The sequence below is a fragment of the Drosophila montana genome, unplaced genomic scaffold (assembly GCF_035044405.1).
Source record: "Drosophila montana isolate Dmon_TW-CO22-7 unplaced genomic scaffold, ASM3504440v1 contig_3266_1, whole genome shotgun sequence".
In the NCBI taxonomy this organism is placed as follows: Eukaryota; Metazoa; Arthropoda; class Insecta; order Diptera; family Drosophilidae; genus Drosophila; species Drosophila montana.
In genome coordinates, this window is record NW_026998148.1 from 310,602 (window position 1) to 338,209 (window position 27,608).

The 27,608-nt window shown below is 43.3% G+C and overlaps 4 protein-coding genes across 8 annotated transcripts; 3 read left to right on the top strand and 1 right to left on the bottom strand.

The window, feature by feature from the left end:
- The first annotated feature begins 449 nt into the window (after positions 1-449).
- On the top strand, positions 450-8,950 carry Tep2 (Thioester-containing protein 2). Of its 5 annotated transcripts, XM_064690459.1 has the most exons (8): positions 450-801; positions 1,647-2,951; positions 3,007-3,268; positions 3,324-3,606; positions 3,758-3,881; positions 6,628-6,806; positions 6,867-7,765; positions 7,824-8,950. In XM_064690459.1, the coding sequence occupies exons 1-8, from the start codon at positions 737-739 to the stop codon at positions 8,916-8,918; spliced, it is 4,212 nt and encodes a 1,403-aa protein (XP_064546529.1). In that variant the 5' UTR covers positions 450-736; the 3' UTR covers positions 8,919-8,950. The 5 variants fall into 5 exon arrangements, with proteins under 5 accessions (XP_064546529.1, XP_064546525.1, XP_064546526.1 ...); XM_064690455.1 differs by lacking the exons at positions 450-801; positions 1,647-2,951; positions 3,758-3,881 and adding an exon at positions 4,595-4,769 and having other exon boundaries at positions 3,034-3,268; positions 3,324-3,591; XM_064690456.1 differs by lacking the exons at positions 450-801; positions 1,647-2,951; positions 3,758-3,881 and adding an exon at positions 4,964-5,087 and having other exon boundaries at positions 3,034-3,268; positions 3,324-3,591.
- A 506-nt stretch (positions 8,951-9,456) lies between these two features.
- LOC135434082 (zinc carboxypeptidase) lies at positions 9,457-11,055 on the top strand. Its single transcript, XM_064690460.1, has 5 exons — positions 9,457-9,646; positions 9,707-9,834; positions 9,902-10,286; positions 10,344-10,731; positions 10,789-11,055. Exons 1-5 carry the CDS (start codon positions 9,464-9,466, stop codon positions 10,995-10,997), a joined length of 1,293 nt encoding a protein of 430 aa, XP_064546530.1. The 5' UTR covers positions 9,457-9,463; the 3' UTR covers positions 10,998-11,055.
- Positions 11,056-13,933: 2,878 nt separating this feature from the next.
- On the top strand, positions 13,934-15,703 carry LOC135434083 (zinc carboxypeptidase). Its single transcript, XM_064690461.1, has 5 exons — positions 13,934-14,131; positions 14,198-14,334; positions 14,490-14,871; positions 14,928-15,315; positions 15,376-15,703. The coding sequence occupies exons 1-5, from the start codon at positions 13,967-13,969 to the stop codon at positions 15,567-15,569; spliced, it is 1,266 nt and encodes a 421-aa protein (XP_064546531.1). The 5' UTR covers positions 13,934-13,966; the 3' UTR covers positions 15,570-15,703.
- Myo28B1 (Myosin 28B1) lies at positions 15,574-26,883 on the bottom strand. Its single transcript, XM_064690462.1, has 10 exons — positions 26,625-26,883; positions 24,504-24,767; positions 23,323-24,444; positions 22,743-23,258; positions 21,464-22,513; positions 19,155-19,364; positions 18,811-19,097; positions 17,087-18,625; positions 16,902-17,025; positions 15,574-16,847 (listed from the first exon to the last, which is right to left on the bottom strand). The coding sequence occupies exons 1-10, from the start codon at positions 26,646-26,648 to the stop codon at positions 15,591-15,593; spliced, it is 6,393 nt and encodes a 2,130-aa protein (XP_064546532.1). The 5' UTR covers positions 26,649-26,883; the 3' UTR covers positions 15,574-15,590.
- Between the last annotated feature and the right edge of the window lie 725 nt (positions 26,884-27,608).

Genomic DNA, 27,608 nt, shown 5'->3' on the forward strand with positions numbered 1-27,608 from the left:
TCATATTTATTATTATTACTTCTGATTTAATTCGAAGTTAGTTGCTATAATTCACACGAAAAATTGTTTTGGGGTAAACCAGTTAATAATGTGATTAATTAGATAGTTTTTTTTTTTGTATGTACTAATCTTTTTATTTGCGTCAAACACAGATTTTGTAGATTTTTGATTCGCAAAGTTGTCCGCTTCATTTGAGTCCGACGAAAACAAACAAACAAGCACACAGAAAAGAGTCTCAGCTGTGACGTTGGTAAAAGAAATGCCGATACTTCACAGATATGTCCCAAACAGCGGGGAATTTCTCAGCACACACTGTGACACTTGGTACGTATACATATATATACATACATATACATAGACAATAGTAGCCCGTGTTCGTGTCACACTCAAAATCATACTTAATGCCCGCTGCGCATCAGAGCGAGCTCATTGTGGATCCGAGCGGCATCCGATTCACTTCGAAACGTCTGTTGCGATCGCTCAAACGAATTGAAGCTGAGCTTTGTTTTGCTGTGTTTCTTTTTTTGTGTATTGTGTACTGATAGAGAACAAAAAAAATAAAAACAATACTTACTGTGAATCATGTGCAACAGCACTATTCTATAAAGAATATATAGTACATCATTAAATTATAATTGTTTAAGCACAATCAGTGATACCCTGACTATAGTTTCGCGGAACCCCATTTCTATTGAATTCGCCGAAAACTAAAAAAAAAATAACAAAATACGCGATTATGTCGCGGATTTTGGTTTTTTATTTTTGTGTATTTCAATTGGGACTACTCGTAAATGCCACTGGGTAAGTAATATGTACAAAACCTAAGTTAAGCCAAAATTAGGCCTTGAGTTATTTATATAATTGCTTATTTAAGAGGTGCTCAACTTTTATCTATTTATATGCTTATACACTGCAAAGTGATTCAATGAAAATATAACTGAAAGATTATCTACGATAATGATTGTATATTTAAAACCGGTTGGATAGGCGCAAAGGTAAAGGTAAAGCGTGTGCATACTTTCCATAGCGATACCTTTCTCATTACGTTATCTCTTGACATGTTTAAGAAGAACAAAAAAATGAAGCAACACCGAAAAAAAATGTCTTCGATATGCTTGATTGAAAGCGAGCGACGTTTAGATTCTTTGCATTTTTATACCCTTGCAGAGGGTATTATAATTTTGTCGTGAGATGTGTGGCGCATAGAAGGAGACATCTCCGACCCCATAAACTATATATGTACATATATTCTTGATAAGTATCATCAGTCGAGTCGATATATCGGAACCAGCTGGATCGGACCACTATATCATATAGCTGCCATAGGAACGATCGGTCGAAGAGTAAGTTGTTGAATGGAAAACTTTTTTGTTTTTCAAGATATCTTGACCATACTCGGGTCTGCAAGGGTATTAAATATTCGGCGTGCCGAAGATAGAACTTCTTTCTCGTTTCTGATTGGCATAGAGTGAGAGATAATGATAAAAAAAAAAACCATTACTTATTCATAGCGCTTAGAATTTCAGATTAATGTAAATAGAATTACTTTGCATATTTGTAAAGTATAAAATAAAAAAAAAAATTAAGTTTAGCTAATAAAATTATCTTAGAATAATAGTACTAATGAATTAATTTGAATTTTTCAGTCTGTACACGGTAATCGGACCTGGCACCATACGCTCAAATTTCAAATATAATGTGGCCGTTTCCGTGCACAAGGCTGAGGGGAAAAGCATCATAAAGGTGGGCATAACTGGACCATCGTATAATGAGACAAAGCAGGTGGAGCTGCAGCCCATGTCGACGGCGAACGTGGAGTTCGATGTGCCAAAGTTGGTGAATGGAGATTACAATTTGACAGCAGCCGGAATTGAGGGCGTTATCTTTGAAAATTCCACCAAGCTGAACTATGCCGATAACAAGCCATCAATATTTATACAATCCGATAAGGCAACCTACAAGCCATCAGATCTAGTCCAGTTCCGAGTTCTATTTCTGGACGAGAACACACGACCTGCGGGCATCGACAAGCCGATTACGATTGCAATCACGGACGGAGCCCAGAATCGCATCAAGCAATTGACGGACGTTCAGTTGACCAAGGGCGTGTTTGTAGGAGAGCTGCAGCTGTCGGAGCAGCCGGTGCTGGGCATGTGGAATATCGCAGTCAATGTGGCGGATGAGCAGGCGGAATCAAAGTCCTTTGAGGTGGCCAAATATGTGCTGCCGAAATTCGAGGTAATTGTGGAATCAGCCAAGGATGTGGCCGTACAAGATGGTGTCATCAAGGCCACAATTCGGGCCAAATACACATACGGCAAGCCGGTGAAGGGCAAGGCGACCGTCTCCATTGAGCCGAACTATAGCTACTTTAGCCCCGGTGACAGCAACGTGCATCAGATGAAAACAATCGACGTCGATGGCAAGGGTCATGTCGAATTCCCAATCCAAGGCTCGCAATATAACTCACGTTATACGCCGCCCTTGAAGATTTTTGCCGAGGTAACCGAGGATCTTACGGGCAACAAACAAAACGCATCGACTGTTGTCACCCTGCACTCGCAGCGCCACAAACTTGAGTCCGTCGATCCAGTGACCCAATATCATCCGGGCAAGGCGTTTGTCTATCAGTTTGTAGTCAAAAATCTGGACGGTTCACCTGTACGAGATGCCACGAAGAAGGCAAAACTGGCATTCGATCCGTCGTACAGATATTTCAATTTCGATTTACAACCGACGCCCACAGCTTCAAACGAGACCATTGAGTTCGAAGCTCCTGTCAACGAGCACGGTATTGCCACATTTAACGTTGTCCTGCCCAAAAAAGAGAATAGCCATTTAAGTATCAGAGGATCCTACGCGGACTCCAGCTCCTACCTGGGCTCCATACGCGAATTTGAGCCGACTGTCGAATCATCCGAACCGCTTAAGATTCAAGTTAACTCAAAATCGTAAGTTCCAAAAAAGACATCCATTTCCCTTTCTTTAATATAATTTCACAATTAGTCTTAAGCTCGGCAACGACGTTTCCTTCGATGTTAAGTCGGACGAGCATATACCGTACTTCGTCTACGCAATTGTCGCCCGGGGAAATATTGTGAAGGCCGAACATGTCGAGGTACCAGAAGGTCGCAAGAGCCACACCGTGAAGTTTACGCCCAGCTTTGCCATGGTGCCGCAGTCCTCGATTTATGTGTATTACGTCTTTAACAACGAGCTGCGCTTCGAAGAGCGATCCATTGATTTCGATAAGGATTTCGAGAACTCGGTATGTAGACAGAACCGCAATCTTCCAGCTCGAAAATAAAGATTACCAAACACAGATCGAGATTTCTGCTCCTCTGGAAGCCAAGCCCAGCGAGGAGGTCAAACTGCAAATCAAAACTGATGCCGACTCGTATGTTGGGCTACTTGGCGTGGATCAGAGTGTTCTCTTGCTTAAGTCGGGCAATGATTTGGCTCGGGATGATGTCTTTAATAGCCTCAACAAGTACAAAACATCTACGCCCTGGCAACAGGGCTATGGTCGGTATCCGGGGCAGTCTTCCGGTTTGGTAACCCTAACAAATGCCAATTATCCCTATAATTTCGGTAAGTTCAAGGGGGGCATAAAACCGGAACAAGCAAATATAGCTCAATTATTAAGAGGAGGAGATATTCTGTTAGGGCTAGAACTTATTTCTTGGTGTACGAATTTTAGCGACACGTTCATACGATGCGGTTGACGGCATGTTTGATACTTATCCAATATACCTAGAAGAAGATGAAGCATTAGATGATTTTGTTGCCAGAGATGAAATAGATTCGCCGCAAGCGCATCAAATTGAATTGGTACGCGATAATTTCGCAGAGCTTTGGATTTGGCATTCAGCCAATTTGAGGTGGGTTTTTGATGCCTAAAGTCCTAAAGCATGAAGCGCACGTATTAATTAGAAGTATTAAACAAAGTAACAATTAGTTGGAGACTTCACCTAGCTAGCTAAGGTTGAGGTCTTTCTTCCTAGTATGTATATATACTAAGTGATATATGATTATATGTTTTAAGCAGAGAATTACTTCGACAAGGCATATTTATTAAGTGCCCACGTGAATCGTCCCGTTGAAATGGCGATACAAGTACGTGCAGACTTTCCGGATAGCTGGATATTTGAGAATGTTGAAAAGTACGATTTTGATTATTTCTTAAAATTGTAATTGTCTTCAGTTCTGATTCAGATTTTTCGCTTTTGTCAATGTCTCGGCACGTTGAAATCAACTTTATTTTAAGGCTTACTTAACCCAACCTATTGCATGTAGATCTTTTCGCTTATATATGGTTATATATATTTTTTATCAGATAGTTACCCCTACGTGGCATATTTATTAAGTGACAACGTGTATCATGCAGACACAATTGCCTTTGAGGAGAAGATACAAGTTCGTGCAGAGTTTCCGGAAAGCTGGATATTTGATAATGTGAAAAAGTACGATTTTGATTTGATTTGAAATGTGATTGTCTTCAGTCTGGATTCTCTTTCACTTTTGTCTCAATGTCTCGGCCCGCTTAAATCATCTTTATTTTAAGTCTTACTAAAAACCAACCAATTGTACGTAGGTCACATATACTATGCCGAAGCCCTACCTTTGTTTAGTCCCGGGATTGTGCTGTACTCGATGGCAGCTGACAGACTTTCTGGGGCAGGATTTCCAGGAGCAGTTTCTGCTCCTACTGTGGTCCCCGAAATTCGGAAAGAATTTCCTGAAACCTGGATATTTGTTAACAATCTGACGTAATTGTAAAAATCTTACATAGTACTGTGTTTTTTTGGGCAAACAACTAACTGTTATATCTAGTCTAAAAATCTGTATGGAATAAGCGTTAAAACTAACATTGATCACATTTTACCAAGGCGCTTGCAGCTAACCAATTTGATGGAGTAGCCTTTTTTTCAGGCAACATTAATCATTTTATTTTTTCTGGCAGATGTATTCCATGTGGCACTTGAACTAGATAGCGTGGCAGTTTCCATTGATATCGTTTCCGACCAGAATATACCAGAAATACGTAAAGAGTTTTCCGAAAGCTGGATTTTTGAACACAGCGAGAAGTATGAAAGTTGTACAGTTAATATTTTGGGAAACTTACGTTTATCAATTTTTCGGACTTCTAGTCCTCACCTTTAAAATCACCTTTATTTTCATAAACAGTTAAATCAAACACTCGTCTTCAGGTTTACGGGTAATTATTAGTTTTGTGTTCCTCTAAAAAATGTTGAAACTGAATCTTTCTTTAAACTGATGTGTTGGTAGTCGGTTAAGAAATTAGTTCTACATTTAAAACCCTCTTATGATTAAGTACTACGTATTTGTTAGATATTTAGGCACATTTTTAAAATGAGCTATTTGCGCTTAGGTTTGCGAATGTTGCGACATCCAGTGCATCGGGTTTTCGCTTTGAAAGGGGTTCCGCTTCCTCCAAGTCTTATTAGCAACACTGTAGAGCCTACAGAATTTATAGGAATTACCGGATTAGGCGCCTCTTCTGCCGCAGCTCAAATTCGAAAAGAATTTCCTGAAACTTGGATATTTGCCGTAAACATAACGTAATTGTGACACATTTTTATATTATGAATGATTGATATCGTAAAATCGCACCGAACACTTCACCTAATAAGTGCACAATAATAACGTTTATAGTAAAATTAAAATGGGAAATTTTCGGAATAACAAAAATAAATGTATATCTTATATTTAAAATATGGAAAGGTCGCCAAAACTCGCGCTTAATATCTTACATTATAATAATAGGAAAGTCCTCTTGTTTTTTTTGATTTGAATGTTATTATAGCTGATTTAAAAAACCAAATTTGTACCTAGAAATTATTGTATATTACCTGCGACCTATTCCCATTCCCCTCGCGGGGTCATCTTCGATTGTACCTCCGGGAGCTCCAGGTCGTCCAGGACCTCCGCCGCGGCCAGCACCAGGTCCCGCAGCCGCCCCTCAAATTCGCAAAGAATTTCCCGAAACTTGGATTTTTCTAAACAACATAACGTAACTTTTGCATTTAAACTGATTAGAAATAAATGTGCCAAAGGTATAAAGGGCTGCGCTTTCAGTATTATCAAATAAATAACACACACAGAATGTACATTATTTGACACAGAACCGTAATTAATTACTAACGAACTAATTAAACATTTTATCTGCATTTAAAGTAAACAATATTAAGAGACTGGACTCGGGTTTCATACCAATAATGAAAGTCAGTGGGGAAAGGCAGAGTGCCAGCAAAATACGAAAGACCACACAAAAGCCAATTGATACTGAAAACATTTCCAAAGATCGGACGAACCCAAAATTGTCTGCCATACGCGAAATATTTATGGAAACTTGGATATTTCAAGGAAATTTCACAAAAACGTACACAAATATTTCGCATCAAGAACAGTAAAAAAAAAATAACATTCATCACATTAACTTACATTTGGATCATATGTGTTTGGTTTATTCGTTTTATCATTTGTAACATTCATTGCTAACAGAGGAAATACAAATACTTAACCCTTTATGTGCTTAACCCTTTAAATGCGAATGTCGATATCTGAATGGAATATTTTGTGTGTTATTTAATTTCCTTGAAACAGCACGGATGCAGAGGGCTTTAGTTTGACCAAAAAGATCCCAGATACGATCACTTCGTGGGTTGTTACCGGTTTCTCGTTGAATCCGATTACCGGATTTGCTCTAACCCAGAATCCCAGCAAGATTCGAGTGTTCCAGCCTTTCTTCGTCTCCACGAATCTACCCTATTCGGTAAAGCGCGGTAAGTACCAAACAGAGATAGTCGCCAATATGATATATAATACTGTCATCATTTTTACAGGTGAGGTCATTGCCGTACCCGTAATTGTTTTCAACTACATGGATAAAGTGCTCGACGCTGAGGTCACAATGGACAATTCAGACAAGGAGTACGAGTTCACAGAGGCTACCAACGAGGTCGAGGAGAAGTCAATAGATGAAATAAAACGCGTGAAGCGCATTACCATACCCTCGAACAACGGCCAGAGCGTCTCCTTTATGATACGCCCCAAGAAAGTGGGATCGATCACCTTGAAAATCACAGCGACAACTCCACTAGCGGGCGATGCGATTCATCAGAAATTGAAGGTCGATCCGGAGGGCGTCACACAGTTCGAGAATAAGGCTCTTTTCGTTAATCTGAAGAACCAATCCGAAATGAGTCAAGAGCTGAAGGCCACTATACCCAACGAAGCCGTTGAAGATTCGGAATTTATAGAGTTCTCTGTGGTTGGTGATCTTCTGGGCCCCACCATTAAGAACTTGGATAACTTGGTGCGAATGCCCTATGGCTGTGGTGAGCAGAACATGGTCAACTTTGTTCCAAATATTTTGGTAGTCAAATATCTGGAGGTGACTGGTCGAAAAATGCCCAGCGTTGTGGCCAAGGCGAAGAAGTTTCTCGAAATCGGTTACCAGCGTGAACTCACCTACAAGCACGATGATGGCTCCTACAGCGCTTTTGGCAAATCGGATCCTTCGGGTAGCACCTGGTTAACGGCCTATGTTGTGCGCTCCTTCCACCAGGCCGCTAGATACACGGATGTCGATCCCAAGGTTATAGTGCAGGGCCTGGATTTCCTTGCATCCAAGCAGAAGGATAACGGCGAGTTCCCCGAGGTGGGCAAGCTGTTTGACAATGCCAATCAGAATGCCTTAGGACTCACCTCCTTCGTGCTGATCGCGTTCTTCGAAAACGAAGTAAGTAAACTCCTGCTTGTTCCAAGGTCTTAACCTTAGTTAACTCCACGATTTGCAGGAGGTCATATCAAAGTATCAAGAGACCATTGACAAGGCTCTGCAGTACGTCGCTCAAGAGGTCGACAAGACAGATGATCAATATTCCCTATCGATCTCGGCTGTTGCTCTGCAATTAGCCAAGCATCCGCAGGCAAAGAAAGTTCTAGCTAAGCTTCAGAGCGTCGCTAAACAGGAGGATGGTCGCAAGTGGTGGACCAAGGCTCCCGAAAAGTCCTTCACTTCAGCTGAGCGCTTAACCTATTGGCGTCCTAGCAGCAATGATGTCGAAATAACTTCCTATGTGTTGTTGGCTCTGTTGGAGGAAGAGCCGGCAGATGCTTCGCTGCCAATAATCAAGTGGCTGATCGCCCAGCGAAACAGCAATGGCGGCTTCACCTCCACGCAGGACACGGTCATCGGACTGCAAGCCCTGACAAACTTTGCCTCCAAGACCGGATCTGGCACTGGCAATGTTGACATTGACTTCGTTTCGGATAGTGACAACAAGGGTAGTATTAAAGTGAATCCGGAAAATTCACTGGTACTCCAAAGTCATGTTCTGCCCAAGAGCACACGTAATGTTAACTTCACCGCCAAGGGCCAGGGGTCGGCAATGGTTCAATTGTCCTACAGATATAACCTAGCTGAGAAGGATAAGAAGCCCAGCTTTAAGGTGACGCCTACTGTGAAGGACACGCCCCTGCAGCAACTGACTCTGGAGGTGTGCGCCGAGTACGTGCCCCTTGAGATGAGCGACCAGCAGAAGGACTCTAACATGGCCGTTATGGAAATAACTTTGCCTTCCGGCTATGTTGGCGACACGGATAGCTTTGACAAAATTCAAGCGGTCGATAGAGTGAAGCGCATCGAAACCAAGAACGCGAACTCCATGGTGATTGTCTACTTCGACAGCTTGACACCGGGGGATGTGAAGTGTTTACCTGTGGAAGGCGTCCGGGCGCATTCGGTGGCCAAACAAAAACCCGCCGCTGTGTCCCTGTACGACTACTACGAGACGGATCGCCGTGCCACCGAGTACTATCAGGTGAAGTCCTCGCTGTGTGACATTTGCGAAGGCACCGATTGTGGTGAAGGATGCAAAAAGGACAAGTAAACTACAGTTGTTGATCCTCCAACTTGCTCAAAGACAAAGCAAAGACATGAATAATCCACCATATAACTGCAGCTCAATAAAGTTTCAATAAAATTAATGTGCATTATTAATTGCTTATTTAGCATTCATTTATTTCCTAAAGTACTGAATATATATCGCAGAAACAACGTACAATTTTCGGATAACGACTATTCAAAAATTCAACATTTTCAACAAATGTATAAAGTATGGCAAGAGTTGTCATATCGTCAATTTTTTCCAAGATTCTATCGATTCTGAACTAAATAAATTGGGAACATTTATTTTCGGGTAAGTTTCTTTTAAGAGTCCTCAATGAAAGAGTCCTTATTGAAATTTCAACAATTTACAGGGTATTCTTAATAGGTAAAATAATTGAGAATAGTTGAAAAGTTGTTATCATTGCAATAAGTACTACCGACTAGTAAATTCTTTAATCATAATCTTTATGGCTTGACATTTTTACCCAACTGCTAGCCGAACTACCAGAAATATATCAGTTGTCCAACAAACACCAAGCGGCAAACATGAGGCTATACGCGTTATTTACTGTAATCTTTTTTGTTGCCACAATTAACGCGGCTAGTATTTTTCAAAAAACAGAAATTCAGCAAAAAGTGCGCTATGATAACTACAAGGTTTTTAAAATCAAGTACGAAACCGAAATGCAGCGACAAAAGCTGCTCGATTTGACCAAAATATATCAGAGTGTAAGTGGGATATAAATTAAAATGCGCCGGATATTCCGATCACTCGCAACGTTTTTGCAGTTCCGATTGTGGCACGAGGATAGTTCTGAGTGTTATTTGATGGTCGCGCCAAATGCATTGCCATTTTTCGAGGAAACATTGAAAAGAAATAATGCTAGTGCTGAGATCCTTATTGCAAATGTACAGGAGTAAGTAGAAGAGAACTTGGGATCTAAATGGGATTATTTTGTGAACTTTTTAATATTACTTTTCAAGTTTGATCGATAAAGAGAATGAGGCGGATGCAAGGGCTTCTGATAAGTTCGGTTGGACACGCTATAATAGCTTGGCTGAAATTGATGCTTGGCTGGATGAAATACTCGCTGGCTATCCGGATGTTACTGATGGGTTTGTCGTCGGTAAATCATATGAGGGTCGTGACATACGCGGCATAAAGATCTCATATAGATCAGGAAACCCGGGCGTCTTCATAGAATCCAATATACATGCGCGCGAATGGATAACCTCAGCCACGGCCACGTGGTTGATCAATGAGCTACTCAGCTCTAGCGATGATCTGGTGCGGGATTTGGCCGAAAGCCATGACTGGTATATTGTGCCGGTGCTAAATGTAGATGGATTTGTCTACACCCACGAAAAAGTTAGTCCAATTGAATCCTAAGTAAGGATATTTATCTTACCGCCTATTTGTACACAGGATCGTTTGTGGCGTAAGACACGTCAACCTTCGAACATTTCCCAGTGCATTGGCGTTGATCCGAATCGAAACTACGACTCGCATTGGATGGAGAATGGCGGCGCTTCCTCGGATCCCTGCAATGAGGCCTACGCTGGGCCGCATGCATTCTCGGAGCCGGAGACGAAGGCCTTGTCGGATTTTGTGGCCAGCATCAAGGATAAACTGAATATTATGATAGCCTTCCACTCCTATAGTCAACTCTTGTTATCACCTTATGGGCATACCAAAGACGAGGTCCCGGAGAACTACGATGACCTAATGCAAGTTGCCAAGGCCTATAGCGATACGGTTAAGGATCTGCCCTATGGCACAGTGTACAGATACGGCTCGTCAGCTGGCATTCTCTGTGAGCTATACAAAATTACATACATATTCGGCATATAATAATATGAATCAATTTTAGATCCCGCCTCAGGCACCACTATCGATTGGGCATACAACGAACAGGATATCAAAATATCCTACACCATTGAGTTTCGTGACACCGGGAATTTCGGGTTTGTACTGCCATCTGCGTTCATAATACCCAATGCCGAAGAGGCATTGATTGGTATAATTGCCCTACTGGCTGAATCAAAAGAGTTGGGTTATTTGGAACCCAAATACATATAACCATGTTGTCGCTTGGCAGGTAAACTACAATAAGCAAATAAAACAACGTTAATTTAAATGCCTTTTAATTGTCCACTTAGTTATCAGGTTCTTAAGAGCGCTACGCTATTAAGAAAATTTCCATGAAATACCTTTGCCGTATGCTTTTGGTTATAAGTAATACTCAGGCACAATCAATGACCCTCTATTAGTTAATCATGTGGTTGTAGATTTAAAGTACGTAATGAAGTTCACATGCTTTCATTAATGAGCTTCTTGGTACTCTATAATTTACAGTCTCACTTGACTACATAGGTGAGCTCAGTAAATATTATATTTTTTATTGCTTTGCACACCTCGTGGTTAAGCTTAAGAGAAAAAACTATATATATTTACATAATTAAAGCTTGGAACAATTATTTATGTATTTTAAAGGACAATATAATTGAGCATTTTTAAGAGAGTTACGATGATCTGGTGCGGTATTTGGTCCAATCGCATTGAAAGCTAAATATTATCTCTATATAAACAACTGTTTGTCCTGACTGATGATGATGATGATCAACAAGATGAGAGTTGCTGTTAAGAAGGAGAGAGAGAGTAGTAGTAAAAGTAAGTCAAGATTCTGAAGAGAACAGCAGACAAAAATGTTGTAGCGAGAGCGCAGTGCATTAAGGCTCACGATTGAAAGAAGAAGAGTCAACAGTATAAATAGAGCAGCGCTTTGCAGTTGGGCTTCAGTTGAAGCTGCAAGGTGGCCCGGCAAGAAGCTGCGTATTAATATGCATTTACGTGTTGAAAATAATGTAAGCGGTTCACAAGTGAGCGAGAGCGAGATGGCATTGCAGGAACAATAATAATTAGGAGAGTAAAGAGTAATGACAACTGCTGGACCAACAGCTACGATTGAAAGAAGAAGAGTCAACAGTATAAATAGAGCAGCGCTTTGCAGTTGGGCTTCAGTTGAAGCTGCAAGGTGGCCCGGCAAGGAGCTGCGTATTAATATGCATTTACGTGTTGAAAATAATGTAAGCATACCACATGTGAGAGGAAGCGAGATGGCATTGTAGAAACTATAATATTAAGGAAATTAAAAAGTAATGAAAACTGCTGGACCAACAGCTACGATTGAAAGAAGAAGAGTCAACAGTATAAATAGAGCAGCGCTTTGCAGTTGGGCTTCTGTTGAAAATGCAAGCTGGTCCAACAAGGAACTGCGTATTAATATGCATTTACGTGTTGAAAATAATGTAAGCATACCACATGTGAGAGGAAGCGAGATGGCAGTGCAGGAACAATAATAATAAGGAGAGTAAAGAGTAATGACAACTGCTGGACCAACAGCTACGATTGAAAGAAGAAGAGTCAACAGTATAAATAGAGCAGCGCTTTGCAGTTGGGCTTCAGTTGAAGCTGCAAGGTGGCCCGGCAAGGAGCTGCGTATTAATATGCATTTACGTGTTGAAAATAATGTAAGGATACCACATGTGAGAGGAAGCGAGATGGCATTGTAGAAACTATAATATTAAGGAAATTAAAAAGTAATGAAAACTGCTGGACCAACAGCTACGATTGAAAGAAGAAGAGTCAACAGTATAAATAGAGCAGCGCTTTGCAGTTGGGCTTCTGTTGAAAATGCAAGCTGGTCCAACAAGGAACTGCGTATTAATATGCATTTACGTGTTGAAAATAATGTAAGCATACCACATGTGAGAGGAAGCGAGATGGCAGTGCAGGAACAATAATAATAAGGAGAGTAAAGAGTAATGACAACTGCTGGACCAACAGCTACGATTGAAAGAAGAAGAGTCAACAGTATAAATAGAGCAGCGCTTTGCAGTTGGGCTTCAGTTGAAGCTGCAAGGTGGCCCGGCAAGGAGCTGCGTATTAATATGCATTTACGTTTTGAAAAGAATGTTAGCATACCACATGTGAGATGAAGCGAGATGGCAGTGCAGGAACAATAATAATACGGAGAGTAAAGATTAATCACATCCGCTGGTCCAAAAAGTATATTTGTTATGTAAAATTGCAAATTGATCACATCGCACACAACAAGTAGTTTTATAGGCATGATAAAGGTGAGTACACAAAATAATTTTAACGTACCATTTTCCCATGAATTTTGACCTAGAATAATGTTGCCAGATTTCGATGCCAAATTGATCAAGAGGTCCAACCATAAACAAAGAGATTTGACAGAGTTATGAGGATGGGATATTTGAGGGTCACTTTTTTTTTTAAAAAAGGGGTCGATTCGAAAATCAAAACTTATTGAAATTTTTTTTTTTATTTCTGGTAAATCTTGTCTGATTTTAAAATGTTATACCTTTTTGAATTCATACGGATCCCTACTATCAATTGGCATTCAAACAATTTAAAATTCGATAGGTTGAAAAAAGCTGTGGACCAAAAAGCGATTCGTTTGTAAAGTCTTTTGATGATATTTTGGAACATCTCGGCCAAATAATGTCAGATTTTCGAATTTTATACCATTTTGGACTCGTGAGGATCAGTACCATCGATTGGCATCAAAAAATCAAAAAATCTAAATTTTGACCAAAATCATCAAAATGGCAAAAGGTTACTTGGTTTTTTTCCTCAAAGTCGGGGTCGGTTCGAAAATCAATACTTTTTTAATGATTATTTTTGGTTATCTCGGGAAAATATTGTCTGATTTTGAAATGTTATACCTATTTGCATTCGTACGGATCCCTACTATCAATTGGCGTCATACAAATTTTGACTCAAATCTACGAAAAGCAAGGGGCTCCACGTTACATGTTTTGCCAAAGACGCCTTAATTGGCATAATATCTTTGAAAGCTGAATCTAAAAGCTGGTTTACCTGAAACCTAAATGTGAGTTTAATTTGGCTGGAAAGCTGGACAGTCATAAATCAATAAAGATAATTTCCAGAAAAATGTGTTGGAATGCTACTTAGCTATCAAGTTTTAGTTTGACTACGATATCAATCAGTCAATTATCGCTATGCGTCTGATTTGGGTGCTTGCAACGCTTGTGGTCCTAGCTAGCGCTGGGACACTCAAGGACCCACCGAAGACGCGATACGATAACTACAGTGTGTACCAGTTACGCATAAAGAATAAAATACAATTATCACTGATAAATAAACTGGGTGAGCTTAGCCAAAAGGTATGTAAGGGATTGTAAATTGAAAAGCTGAAGCTATTGTGATTTCTGTATGCAATTACGGTTTAGTATAATATCTGGAAGGAATACGATGAGCACACCAAGCAAATGCACATTATGGTCAGTCCGTCTGAGTCAACGCGCTTTCAGCTACTCCTTAAATTCTTTGGTATCAGCAGCCAGCTCTTAATAGACAATGTACAAAAGTAAGTATTGCCTAAGGATATTAGAAAAGGGTTTTTCATGTTTCAAATTCCTTTGCTAGAGCCCTGTTATATAATTGATTTTTTGTTCGACGATAAGACGTGGGCAAATCGTGTATTAATATTGCGTACTATAAAGTTTACTGCTTGATATTTAGGCTTATCGACGACGAGCAAATATCCAACAGAGATAGCGGCACCTTTGGCTGGAAGCGGTACCATGAACTGGCCGAGATCGAGGCGTGGTTGGATGAAATATTGTCAACCTATCCAAACGTGACTGAAGGGTTCTCTATTGGCCAGTCCTACGAGGGACGAAACATTCGTGGCATCAAGATTTCCCATGGCACCGATAAGCCCGGCATATTCATTGAGTCCAACATACACGCACGTGAGTGGATCACCTCGGCCAGTGCCACATGGTTCATCAACGAGTTGCTTACCTCACAGAAAACTGAGGTGCGCAACTTGGCGGAGAGCTACGATTGGTATATTGTGCCCGTGTTTAATGTTGATGGCTTTGAATACTCCCATCGATCGGTAAGCCTCACGATTTATTTGATAGCTGGGTTAGCTAACCGAACTTTGTAACATAGAATCGGTTGTGGCGCAAGACGCGTCAACCGCACGCCACCTCGTCCTGCATCGGAGTCGATGGCAATCGTAACTTCAATTCACACTGGATGGAAAATAATGGCGCCTCGTCGGATCCTTGCAGCCAGACATTTGCCGGCGACTCAGCTTGGTCGGAGCCAGAGACGAAGGCGCTCGCCGATTATCTAACGAGCATCAAGGATAAATTCAGCGTGTACCTATCTTTTCACTCCTACGGCCAATGGTTGCTGTCACCTTATGGCCACACAGAAGAAGAGTTCCCTGAAAACTACGACGATTTGCAAGAAATTGGCGCCGCCTTTGCCGGCGCCATCAAAAATTTGGTCTATGGCACTGACTATGTTTACGGTTCCACAGCCTCAACGTTATGTAGGTCGATCAATTTTCAGACTTTTCATAATAATAACAAATTTATTTTTATTTTTGTAGATGTCGCTTCCGGTTCGTCTGTCGATTGGGTCTTCAATGAGCTGGACAAAAAGGTGGGCTATACCATTGAGTTTCGAGATAAGGGAAATTTTGGCTTCGTACTACCGCCCGCTCAGATTCTGCCCAACTGCGATGAGCTGATGGCCGGCATGGTTGCCCTGATTGACAAGACCAGCCAGCTAGGTTATATATAATCCAAAATTTATTTCTATCGGTTATTGGTCATCATTAAAGTAGCTCATGTAGGACGCCAACAGATCATCCATCTTGTAGCCTTGGCTAGTGCTGCAGAGCAGCTTCGAGGCGCCAATCATGTTGCCAAATCGTATGTGAAAGTGGTTCTTGCCGGAGCTCCACATGCCCAGTTCCGTGTAGCTGTAGCTTCTCAGAAGATTTTTCGTATGCACATCGAGTAGATGGAAGCCTGTGCTGTTAATCGCTATCAAAAGATTCTCGGGCAGGGACTTGTCGTTCAGCTGCTTGACAACGAAGAACGTGGAGCCAAAGCACAGCTGCTTGGCAAGCTCCTGTAGAAACATCAGCTTCGCTTGTTCCTCGTCAACGCCGTCCTCTTGCTGCATAATTGGCGAGAGCTGTTGATGCCACTCGGCCAGCGTCTGCAACGGTAGCAAGTCCTCAGGCACCAGACGTGGCAGCAGCTCATGCAGCGGCAAACCTTCCTCATTATCCCGATCCGCCCTGTAAATTAGTTTGACCAGCTGCAAGGCCAGCTCGAGGTCAACGGCATAGTAGCCCTTAAGGTACTTATGCAATTCTTGTGGATAGCTGAAGATCATATCCGCATTGAAATCCGTGCCCGGCTGACAGTTGAGCCAAAGCTTGCGCATAAAGTGCAGCTGGTAGTGGCCATCGCAGCTGGCGCGGATTGTCTTCTGCTGGCGGGGAAAGTGCAAAAGTTCCGTGATGAAATCGAACACAAACTCTGCCTCGGGAATGGCGTAAATCTTCTCGCCCATTTTCAGAAAAATACTGAAACCCAACTGCGACTTAAGCTCCAAACGATTTGCTATCTCCCTGATGAGATCCGCTCCCCGCGTATGCGACTCTATCTCAAAGGCCTCCACAGTATCGTCCGGGAAGTAGATCTTATGATAGATGTGCATGCAACGTTGCTGGATCCCCTCCACCTCAATCAGGTGCGGGGCATGCTTTCTCGGCCCGTACTGCACGGAACGTTTCAAACGCCTCAGGCATGCATCTGCCAGTGCATCGTGCCGCAGGCTCAGGAACAGAATTAGTTCACGCATTATCAGCACACTGGGCGCCATGATGCCTGTGGCCAGATAGAGCAAGTCCCAGCCACGATCCTCGCTCACCTCCAGCGGATTGTCGCTTAGCTGCTTCAAGAGCTGACAGAAGACCTCATCACAGAGCAACGGCTCTTGCAGAGCCGGCTGGAAGATTAAATCCGTATTCACAGGTAGATTACCGCGTGCTATATCGCCCATGTACTGAAGGAATACGAACTGTTAGGCTGATCAGAATAGCATATAAACCTGGCCTACCTTCAGTATGTGATGATGAATGACTTGTGCCTGTTGGTAGAGCTGCGGCTTGGAGTGCAGAGACCTAAGGAGCGGTGCCTTCAGTGGCTCGGCTGAATACCTCCACAAAGGGGACTGCTCCGATCTGTGGATAGGCGAAACTTTAAGCAACTTCAAATTAAACACAAGTCTACAAAGGAACCTACTCCAAGCGCTCTCGGAACTGCATCTCAGCAAACTGGGCCAAACTATGATTTCGACGACGCGGAGCTGCCGTCGAGCCCTTTGCCTCAGGTTGTTCTGCAAGGTTCCGACTCGTTCGCTCTTTGAATATCTGCTGTAACTGTGCGCTGGGCTTCGAGAGCGTGGCCAGGATGCGCACATTGGCGGCGACAAATTGACCCCACTGTCCATTGGCACAGCCACGCCAGCTGCATCTGGGATCCTTTGCCATCAACTGGGCACCCGTGACACCCGCTTCGAACTGCACCAGATCCCCGGCTGTTAGCGCCAGCAGGTCATCCTGTTCAGACTGTGCCTGGGTGTTGTCTATGGCTACGCCGTAGCTGGAGCGTTGCTGCAGGCTGACCAGCATGAAGTCAATCAGCTCAACTGCATCGAGAGCCTCGCTGGACTGCAGCACAAAGTTCTCCTGTTGGGCGGTAAGGACGTGTATCTGGTCGCTGGCTCGATAGTGCACCTTGAGCAGCTCCGCATAGCTGCAGGATGCGAGCACCTGCTCCGTTTCGTCAATGAGCGAGAGTCCTGTGGCATTAACAGCCAGCATGAGATCATCGCTCTGCAATTTGGGGCCGGACACGCGGAGCACTTCGTAGAGACGAGAATGGCGCAGGGGCCAGGACAGATGGGCAAACAGGCAAATGTCTTCCTTGGCACGCTGCTGCGACTTCTCGTCCTGGCCCTTCTTCACATAGGCGCTGCTCTCGTACGTTGCTGCAATCAATCGACTCCAGTTCTGTACGGCCCGTTCGCCCGGCGCAAGCAGATCCTGCGGCACAAAGGCCGTCAGCTGGCTGTCAGAGAGCCTTGCCACGGGTTGTGCCCCATGCTCAATGTAGGAGGCCAGGGCACAGACCATCGCGATATCCTTCTCTGAGCGACAGCGATATTCGCCACACTTTAAGCCGCTCAGAATCTGCTTGTAGATGAGATGCGTTGCCTGGGGATCCAGCGCAGGATCATACCAGGCCCCGAACAGTTCCTTGCGCAAGTACAGCTTCCAAGGTGCATCCGCTTGGCGTTGCTCGCAGCTGGCAATAGCGTCCAGCACGTGTTCGCGTCCGGCTCCCAGGGGCATGAGCTTCTCGTGCAACGACAAAACCAAGCCGAAGCCAAAGCTGTCGCTTAGACCGAGCCCATCGCACAGCTGCTGCACTACCTCCCTGGCCGTGCTGGCTGCATCCACCTGCAATTTGCGAGCTTCGCCGTCCATCAAATAAATCGCCAACTTCAAAGGCTGGCGACTGCGAATCGCCTGCAGCTCCAAGAGCGAGGGAGGTTGGGAACGCGCCCCGTTGACCAAGGTGCGCTCCAGATGCTGTAGACAAGGCGCCGCCTGCAGCTTGGCGGTGCCCGCCTTCATGTAGCTGCGCAGATAGGGCTCGAAATTGGCTGTGGGTGGAAAGCAGCTCAAGCAGAGCGAGAGCAGCAACCAGCCGCGGGAGAGCGAGCTGCGACTGGGATTCAGGTACAGCTGCTTGCAGATCTGAGCGAGGATCTCGTCTCTGTAAGGAAATCAAAGAAGGTGCGTAAACAAACATAAGTGTGTATAAATGGGCCTTAGCTTGGAATCAACAGCTAATTCTATCATAATTAAAATTAAAATTCCAAAAATATCTGGCATAAACTCAAGAGGATAGACCCAAGAGGATAGACCCAAGAGACTAGATCCAAGAGAGTCGCAACTTACCTTAAGCCTTCTCTTAAGATACCATGTCCAATTATGATGTGAATCTTGTCCAGATGGCTGCTGCCGACGTTTATCCAGAGCTGATAGAACTCCTCGGCATCCTGATGACCATTGCCAATCATACTTGTTTGACGCTTGACGGTTTGCCTGACAAAGCGACGCGGCTTGGAGCCGAGAATGCGCGCCATATCCTGCATAAGTTGTGGGTTACGCAGGGAATGATGGGTCGGGCTGGGCGCTGCCTCCGGCAGATCGCCCATAAAGCGCAGAATCATCAGCCAAATGGCCTAAGGAGAGAAAATGGTGAGTCCGGAATTAACTTGTGTCAGATGAGGGTCACTTGCCTTGGCAGCCGTTTGATCCATGGGTAGATCATGTTTCAAAAGAGGCTGCTTCAGAGGCTTCCTCTCGTGCTGATATGTGATGCCGTTGCAGAAATAAGTCGAGGCAAACTTCAAGAAGCTAAAGTCCGATGTGTCCAAATTGGTGGGAGTCGGCTTGGGCAGGCGTATTGTGCCAGCGGAGCTGATGCTGTTGCTCTTCTTGAGGGTTATCTATTAATGAAAGGAATGACAATATTGGTAAATAGGAATAGGAACACATTTTTGGGTAAGTGTATCTAAAAAATTAATTATTTCAACCTCAGCATTTTGGTCAGTTTCTCTTATACACATTCCCTGAGTTAATTTATAATGAAATTCTGACAGCTTTAATCCGTGTAGGTGACGCCTAACAAAGCGCGCTGGTATTAAGGTTTTTTCAAGTAGATATGCCGATCCGATAAGAGTCCGTCCGATTATTTACGATCGCATTTTATTTCATTTATCATGCGGGGCATTTGTTTTAAACTGCCAAAGCTTTTCGATAGCGATAGCTGGAGCTTCTTGCTAACATAATTTCAATTCTAAACTTAGTTGCTGACTATATTCGACGCCGTGCGTATCTGGACTCTAAAAAAGCGGCTGTGGAATGAAATCTACATTTTTGTCAATAAATATTAAAGATTTTTGCTGTTTTTGCTGTTTTGCTGTTGTTTCATTTCAATGGAATATTGCTGGTGAATGAAACGTTTAAGCTAATGCCTGAAATACCATATTCCTAAATTAGAAAGACACTCAATATACATAGAACATGGTTTAAGCTCCTCAGAGAATGGTAATGAAGAAATATTATTAAAATAAATAAATGAATGGGGAATATCTATTCAATATACACATAGTATATTATACTTGCATCAGCAAAATTCTTATATTTTAATTTGCAAACGAATTTAATTATTTACACTTTTACTATTAAGATCAAACTGGTAGGCTCAAAGGTAGTCCGAAATTTTAAGGTAAGCTAACTTAAAACACACTTAAAAAAAGATTTAAATTTTCTTTGGCAAATACCAAATATAACTCAATATATACATGGGCTATGCTCCACAGAGAATGTTAATGAACAAATATCAAAAAAATAAAAGGGAAATATCTATTCAATATACACATCAATTCCGAATCAAATGAGTACATTTAATATTATCAGTACAATGCTCATATTTTAATGTGCAAACATATATAATCATTTACAGAAGTGGCAGGCTCAAAGGTAAGAAACTGAAGGTAAGGTAACTTGAAATACATTTAATAAAAGTTCTTATTTTTTTACAAAAAGCACGAAATAAATAAAAAATTCGTCAATCATTATTTTAAGACAAGTTTTCTATTGTTTCCACTTGTGTACACCTTCACATTTAATAATAAATAAAGCTGTTGACTCTATCTTTGGGGCAATCAAATTTTATAGATTACGTAGCTCTAATCTTTTGGCCAACACTGTTTATGTAAATATTGTCAATGGGTAGTCCAAAGTGTGGCTATTCGAATATCAAGCGATTGAATGTCTTATCAAAATAAGCTGAAAATAGCTTGAAAAATAGGAGGTCTAATTTCCGCAGCTAGTATTTCAGTCCAAATTTATTTAGGCATGTTTTTAATTTGCAGTTGACATTGATCAGCAAAGCTACTGGACATCGAGTACAAAAAGCACAATATGAAATGACCAAAGTGTACAAAAACGATGACAACTGAGACACAAATGCCAGATCCATAAGCAACTACAGTGAAGAAAAAACCAAATGGATTGCGTATATCTTTAAATTCCTTAGATGTCACCACCGAAGCGGGTTTTATTTACAAAAAAATATAATAAATAGGTTGGTACATAGAATATACATTTATAAAATGGGAGCCGTTGGGCAAATTGAACGATCACAAAACGAATCGATTTAAACTATGTATGCGTATATATATACTATATATATATACAAGCCGACATTGATATAACATTTGTACAGGTGCATCAAAAGAAAGCCCACGAAAGCGAGACGATTGGAAGAGATGCTTGCATCAATTGGAAGAAGAATATTTTCATAATATCAGCTATTAACTACTTATCGTAAGGGGCGGTCTAATTTGTTCAGGGCTGTCTAATTTGCCCCGGCAACCGGCAACTGCTAGAGACGCGTCTGGTCGGCGACCTTGCGAGGCGCCGCCTCGTAGTAGTTGACGGGTCGGGACAGCAGCTTGGTGGGGACATCTTTGCGCAGGCGCAATTGCCGCTCGAATATCAAGGACTTCTCCTTGACATTCGGCCCCAGTGGACCACTCACATCGGGCTCGTCGTTGAGAAAGCCGAACACATCGTCCACAATTTGCTTGGACGACTCGACGTCCATGTAGCCAGGGCTGTCCACAGCATTGCCATTCGTCCTGGCTACGCTGTTGTTGCTGTTGCTGGAGGGACGAGTGCCCAGCGACACAATTGCGATTGGGGACATCGGCGGGGGCGGTGGCAGGGACATGCGTGCCTGCAACGTGGGCGCCGGCAACACTTGCGCTCGGATTTGCGGCTGCTCCGATCGCTTCAGGGACTTTGTGCGTTTGGGCTGATTCAAAGCCAACATGGCTTGAGCATTGCGTGCCGCGATCTCCTCCTTGAAACGCTGCTCCGCCGCCTGTTTTTCCTTTAAACGGAGCTCCGCTTCAGCCTGCTGCTGCTTGAGACGCTGCTGCTCCAGCTCCTTTAGGCGCAGCAGTTCCTGCTCTTTTACTCGGTTTAGTTGCAGCTGCGTCGCCCGCTTGGCTTGCCGCTCCATGGCGAAACGTTTTCTGGCCAGGTTGCCGCGGCAGAGCGCCTGCAGCTTTATCGTACGGCTGCGCACCATCGTAAAGTGGGTGGTCAGTCGCTGGGCAGCTATGCAGGCGCCCAGCCGATGGAAGCCGAGTCGCATCACCTGGTACCTGCGCCGTTGGGCACGTCCTCGCCAATAGCGCTGCACTGTGACAATGGTCTGGCGATATTTCTGCATGTAGCGACGGAAGAGCACACGCCGTATACCTCTCTGTATGGTCACAATCCATTTAAGCATTATGCGCGAGCGTTCTGCCTCCAGGAGCGCATCGTCCTCATCCCGCAGGAAGAGTTTCGTGCGTCCAAACTGGCGATCCGAGTCGGCGGGCAAGGCCGCGTCGCATATCTGTCGCGCCAACAAGCGGCAGTCGCATTGGTCGAGCGGACCCGTGCGCGGCACCAGCAGTCGATAGCGTTCCACAAAGGCGCGGTAGGCGTGGCGTATGGGATATCCAGCGCGACGAATGCGAGCCGTCTCCATCATGCCCGAGTAGCGCAACTGACGCACACACAGTTCCTTGTCAAAATTCTAGAGGAGTAAAGAAATTGAGGTAAGTATAAGATTTGAAGATACTAATTAAACCGAATAAACAACCGTGTGGTCAATTTCATATAGAGCAACATATACATTTTTTATAGCATACTTATCAGGGAATAACAGAGAGAGGGAGAGAGAGAGAGACATCGAGGATACATTGGACATATAACCCGAATCAGAGTCTGATCTTTATCTCTCCCGGAATATTGTGTCTACTCACATTAGGTTCCTTATACTCATTGGGCTTGATGCAGCGTATGAAGTAGGGATGTGCCTGCGACAAGGTTCGCATCAGCATATCCAAGGAGTTGCGAAACTTGACGCAGAGCGTGGGCTGCTTCTTGGCCGTGTCCATGGGCAGCTCCTGGGGAAATATGTCCACCAGATACCTGTTGCTGGAACGCTGCACCAGGGAACGCAGATCGCCGCTAAAGGAATCGCGATTCTTTTCGAGAAAGCCCAATGGATTGTACATGACCACGCCGGCATAGTGGCGAATGCCGAAGAGCGAGGTTTGCGTGGTCTTGCCCTTGACATAGATGGAACGATTGCCATGCTGGACGTGCAGCTTCTCCAGCAGAGTCTGATCCGTGCCCTTGGGAAACTTGGACTCCTCATCGATGAGCGACATAATGTTGATGGGCTTCATGCCAATGAGATCGAGTATATCCTGGTTGTCCTGAAAGTCGATATGCTGCCAATTGATATGCTCCAGCTGGTACTCCGCCTGCTCCATCTGCAAGATCAAAGGATTTAGAAATATTGATTGAGAGAGGAACAGCCGCCCAGCTAGTTGATACCTTGAAAATGTGACCGACAAAGAACTGCTGCAGATTCTCATTGGCATAGTTGATGCACAGCTGCTCAAAGCTGTTGTTATCGAAGTTCTCGAATCCAAAGATGTCCAATACTCCGATGCTGTTTACCGGCTCCGTCGGCGGCTTGTTGATGGTCTCATTGATGCGCCGCACGATCCGCACAAAGATGCCGTCATAGAGGGACTTTACAAAGGCATCGCGTCCCTCCAGTGCGGCCTCCTTCGACAGGCTGGTCACCACGTGCTCCCCGTGCACGTAGATGGTGCGTTGTGTCAGCGCCGTATACAGAGGCGTCGCCGGCAGGCCCAGAAGCTGTGCCACACGCTGCAGGTTGACGGGATCGTCGACCTCGGCTGCCTCCAGGTTGGCCACTTCGGTCGCCTTGAAGCGCAAGTTGCCCAGATGCAGTATGGCAGCCATTAGGCTGAGCAGGCACCAGACTTCCTCCTGCTTGAAGGAGAGCACCTTCATGGCGGCGCGTATGTCGGCAAAGTCCTTGGCATCCTGCTTGCCCGCCAGCGTGAAGCAGCCGCCCTGCGCCAGGTAATGATACTGGCTGGGACTCTGCTCCTGCAGCTGCAGGCGTTCCCGCTCCGCTGCACTCAGCCCCGCCAGCATGCAGTAGAAGATGTGATAGTTGCGCTCCTCGCGACTCTGGAAGACAATCCGTGACTTCTCCAGCAGGTACTGCTGTATGCGAGCACCCTGTATGGCGCCCTCCGGCGTGAAGCGAATGTCAATGTATTTGCCGAACCGGGAGGAGTTGTCGTTGCGCACGGTCTTCGCATTGCCGAAGGCTTCCATTATGGGATTCGCCTCGATAATTTGCTGCTCGATCCAGGAGTGCTTGCCACTGATCGCAGCCAGGTACTGCAGGATCAGCTTGGTGCTCTCGGTCTTGCCGGCTCCGGACTCGCCGCTAATCACGACGCACTGGTCCTCCTTCAGGCGCTGCAGGCGCTGGAAGGCATTGTCGCTCACGGCGAAGATGTGTGGCGGCAACTCGTTGAGCTTCTTATTTCGATACAATTGAATCTCGCGATGCGTATAGATGGGCAGTATCTGGTACGGATTGATGGCCACCAGCATGGAGCCTGTGTATGTCTGCAAAAAGAGTACCAACTATTAGTTAAAGCTCTCAGATGGATTCTCTACCCACTTACGTAGATAAACTGTTTGGCGTAGCGCGTTTGGAGATTGCGCAGAATCGTGTACTCCTGCAGATCGCCCAGCGTGATCATGTCCTCCACATCCTCGTGCGAGGTCAGATGCATGGCCTTGAGCACATCTCCCGCCGGCACCCAGAACTGCTTCTTCGCATCATCGCAGACCAGCGTCTGGGTCTTCTCCGTGCGCACAATCCGCGCTCCGAAGGGCACCGCGAATTCGCTGCTCGTGTTCTGCGGCTTGACCCAAACATACTCGCCCTGCAATTGATCATCGAATGGGAGATCTTATCGATGTAATAATAATGATGTACACGCGCCTCAATTCTTCATTTGCGATTAGATATCAAAAGTCGAAATATTACTCAATGTCAAGGAATTTCGGTAACTGCAAATTGATTATTGCCGTCATGTAAATCAATACGTGTCGTTGCTATCGTTGATAATGATATTGTTTCAAGCTACCACAATTATAGACTCAACATAAATGATGATAAGCGATTTTATGCTCAGAAATTCCTATACATGATCAAAGGAAAACCAACTCACAATTGCCTCGGTATGTAACTAGTAAAAACCTTTGATTAAAAGTTCTGCAGCAAAATATTTAGTCTGTTTGGGGCTACATCAAATTCGTAAAATTTGCTTAGAACTTGGGCTTTATAAAAGAACTGATAGCACTTAAAGTAATCAAGATATGTCTTAAACAAGCGGAAATCAATATGAAAAAATTTGTTAATGAACTTTTGGTTAGCTTAAAATAAGGCTTTCAAGTCGCCAAAGTTTTTGGGAGAATAAAACGGTAGCCGTTAAGCAAACAGTTGGTGCCTCAAATTTGTTCGAAGTGCTTATCTTATCTCGTCGGAATGCCGATATACAAAAAAGAGTCTTATCGGTATTTAACAATCAAAACGGTTAACACAACACGGCAACAAACAGTCAATAATTGCCAAAAAGAAAGTGTATAAAATGAATATAAAGTATTCCATTATAGAGTTAAGCTCTCATTGAGACAGTTAAATCCATGTTTATTAACTCACAATATATATTTGTTCTTTTATGGAGTCGCTGCGACCTTGTTTATCTATAATAACATAAGGCGCACCTGTGCCTAGGCACTTTGATAAGATTATGACTAATGGCAACCGAAAAAAAAAATAGATAACTTAAAGCCAATTCCTGAAAGGGTTAACAATTCGAATATTCTGTGATAAGCGTGATTTGCAATCAGTGAATGAACATGAGGTCATCCTCTGCTGAACCCATTGCAAATTGATAATTTATATTTAATTGAAAACTAATTTTTACGATGATCTAATTATCGCATAGTCCAAGTCCAAGTCATAATCAAAGTGCCAACTGACACAAGTGGGCTGCAAATTTTAGCCGAACATTTCGGTAAGAAAAGATTCAAAATATCGCCGAAATGACATCATAAATTCCACTTTGGTGCATTTCAACCTTTATTTTTTTGTTTTCCCCTAAAAACAATGTTTTAATTTGTATCCATATAAATTGGTAAAAATCAACTCAGGTAAATGTGTGTAATTTCGGGTTGAGCTCAACAATCTAATAGCCTAATTCCACTGGCCACATTTCTTACATTTTCCTGCGAATGTTACATTTTTGATGTGAAATGTGAAAAATGTGGCCTGTACGTTATCCCATTTGAAAACACATTTCTCACATTTTTCAAAAACCTGACATTTCCTCTTAAGAAATCACATTTTTCACATTTTTCAAATATGTGACATTTTCAAAAAATATGTGCGTCTCTTCGGTCTGAGCTCAACAATCTAAACAGTATTAGAGCACAGCTCTTATTAGCTTTGTAAAGGGCATCTTCAAGTCTGGCATTCCCGATTGCAGAACTTTTTGAACTTTCATTTGATAAGAAACAGCTTTAGTTTATCACGTGCCAGAGCTAACATACAGCACAAATTGGAAGTAAAACTCTTTCAAGAGACAACGTCTTTTCACCAAATAATTAATTACAAATGTTCAAGATTTAAACTAATTCTGTGTATTTATAAACTCGATTATTCCCGGGAATTTTGGCAAACTTTACACGTATATTTGCCGCGGATATTCATAAGGAAACCCCTTTGCAGAACTTACATGTTCCCGCAGAAATTCCGACATGCTTCGTCTTTGAGTTCTTGGGTAAGCTGAACTCAGCTCGAGATATAGTTTTGGATAGTTGGAGCACTGCCGAGACCCACACGCGCCGAGGCTTCTTTTGATTGCCCAACAAATATTTGCGCAACGATTCGTTTTTTATTTTCACAGCCGTTTTCACAATAATTTTTTGTAGTTTTTTGTGACTTGTTTTTTATTACTGCTGCTGTCGACCGTTGGGTTCTGTTCGGCACGGAGACTCGTTCACTTGTGAACGGAGCTCCGAAATGGAGCCCTTGCTGTCAATTCATTTCTTATCTAGCGGAGCGGCGGCGCAGTTGATATTGATAATGAATATTGAATGTTATTTTTTTTTTTGTTTTTTTGGCAGCCGCGTCTGGCCTTATCGTGGCCCACTGCGCCGTCTCGCCATATGGCCGGCTGTGATCAGGTGCGTCAGTTTTGAAAAAGACAAATCGTATAACGTTGACCAAGAACCTGAGCAGAGACTGCAAACTCTCATCAATTTTTCGATCGATGGTCTTCCGATCTTATCGGGAGATTAGCTCGGCCATACGACAATAATTACCCCCGCTTATGACTCACGCGGTTTGTCGCTTAATTCTTTCTACAAATGTTGTCGATAGGTCTGGGACCCTGCGAATCCGAACTAGGGGGATTTTTTTTTTATGGTTTTTGGCTGGGGTCATGGATTGTTTACTTGTTTTATATACAGATAAATTATGATAACTAATTCAAATGCATGAAAACAAGTAAATTAGCCCACAGATGGAAAATAATAATACAATAATACGAAAAGTTAAAACTTACTTTACGTACTTTAAAAAACTCGCAATATGTATATGCAAAATCTCAGTTCAGTTATCGCAGCTGTTGGAAATCATTTTGAACCAGTGAAAGTTCTAATCACAAAGGCTTGATTAATTAAATATTTTCTACGCAGTGAAAGGCACAAGTTCTTAG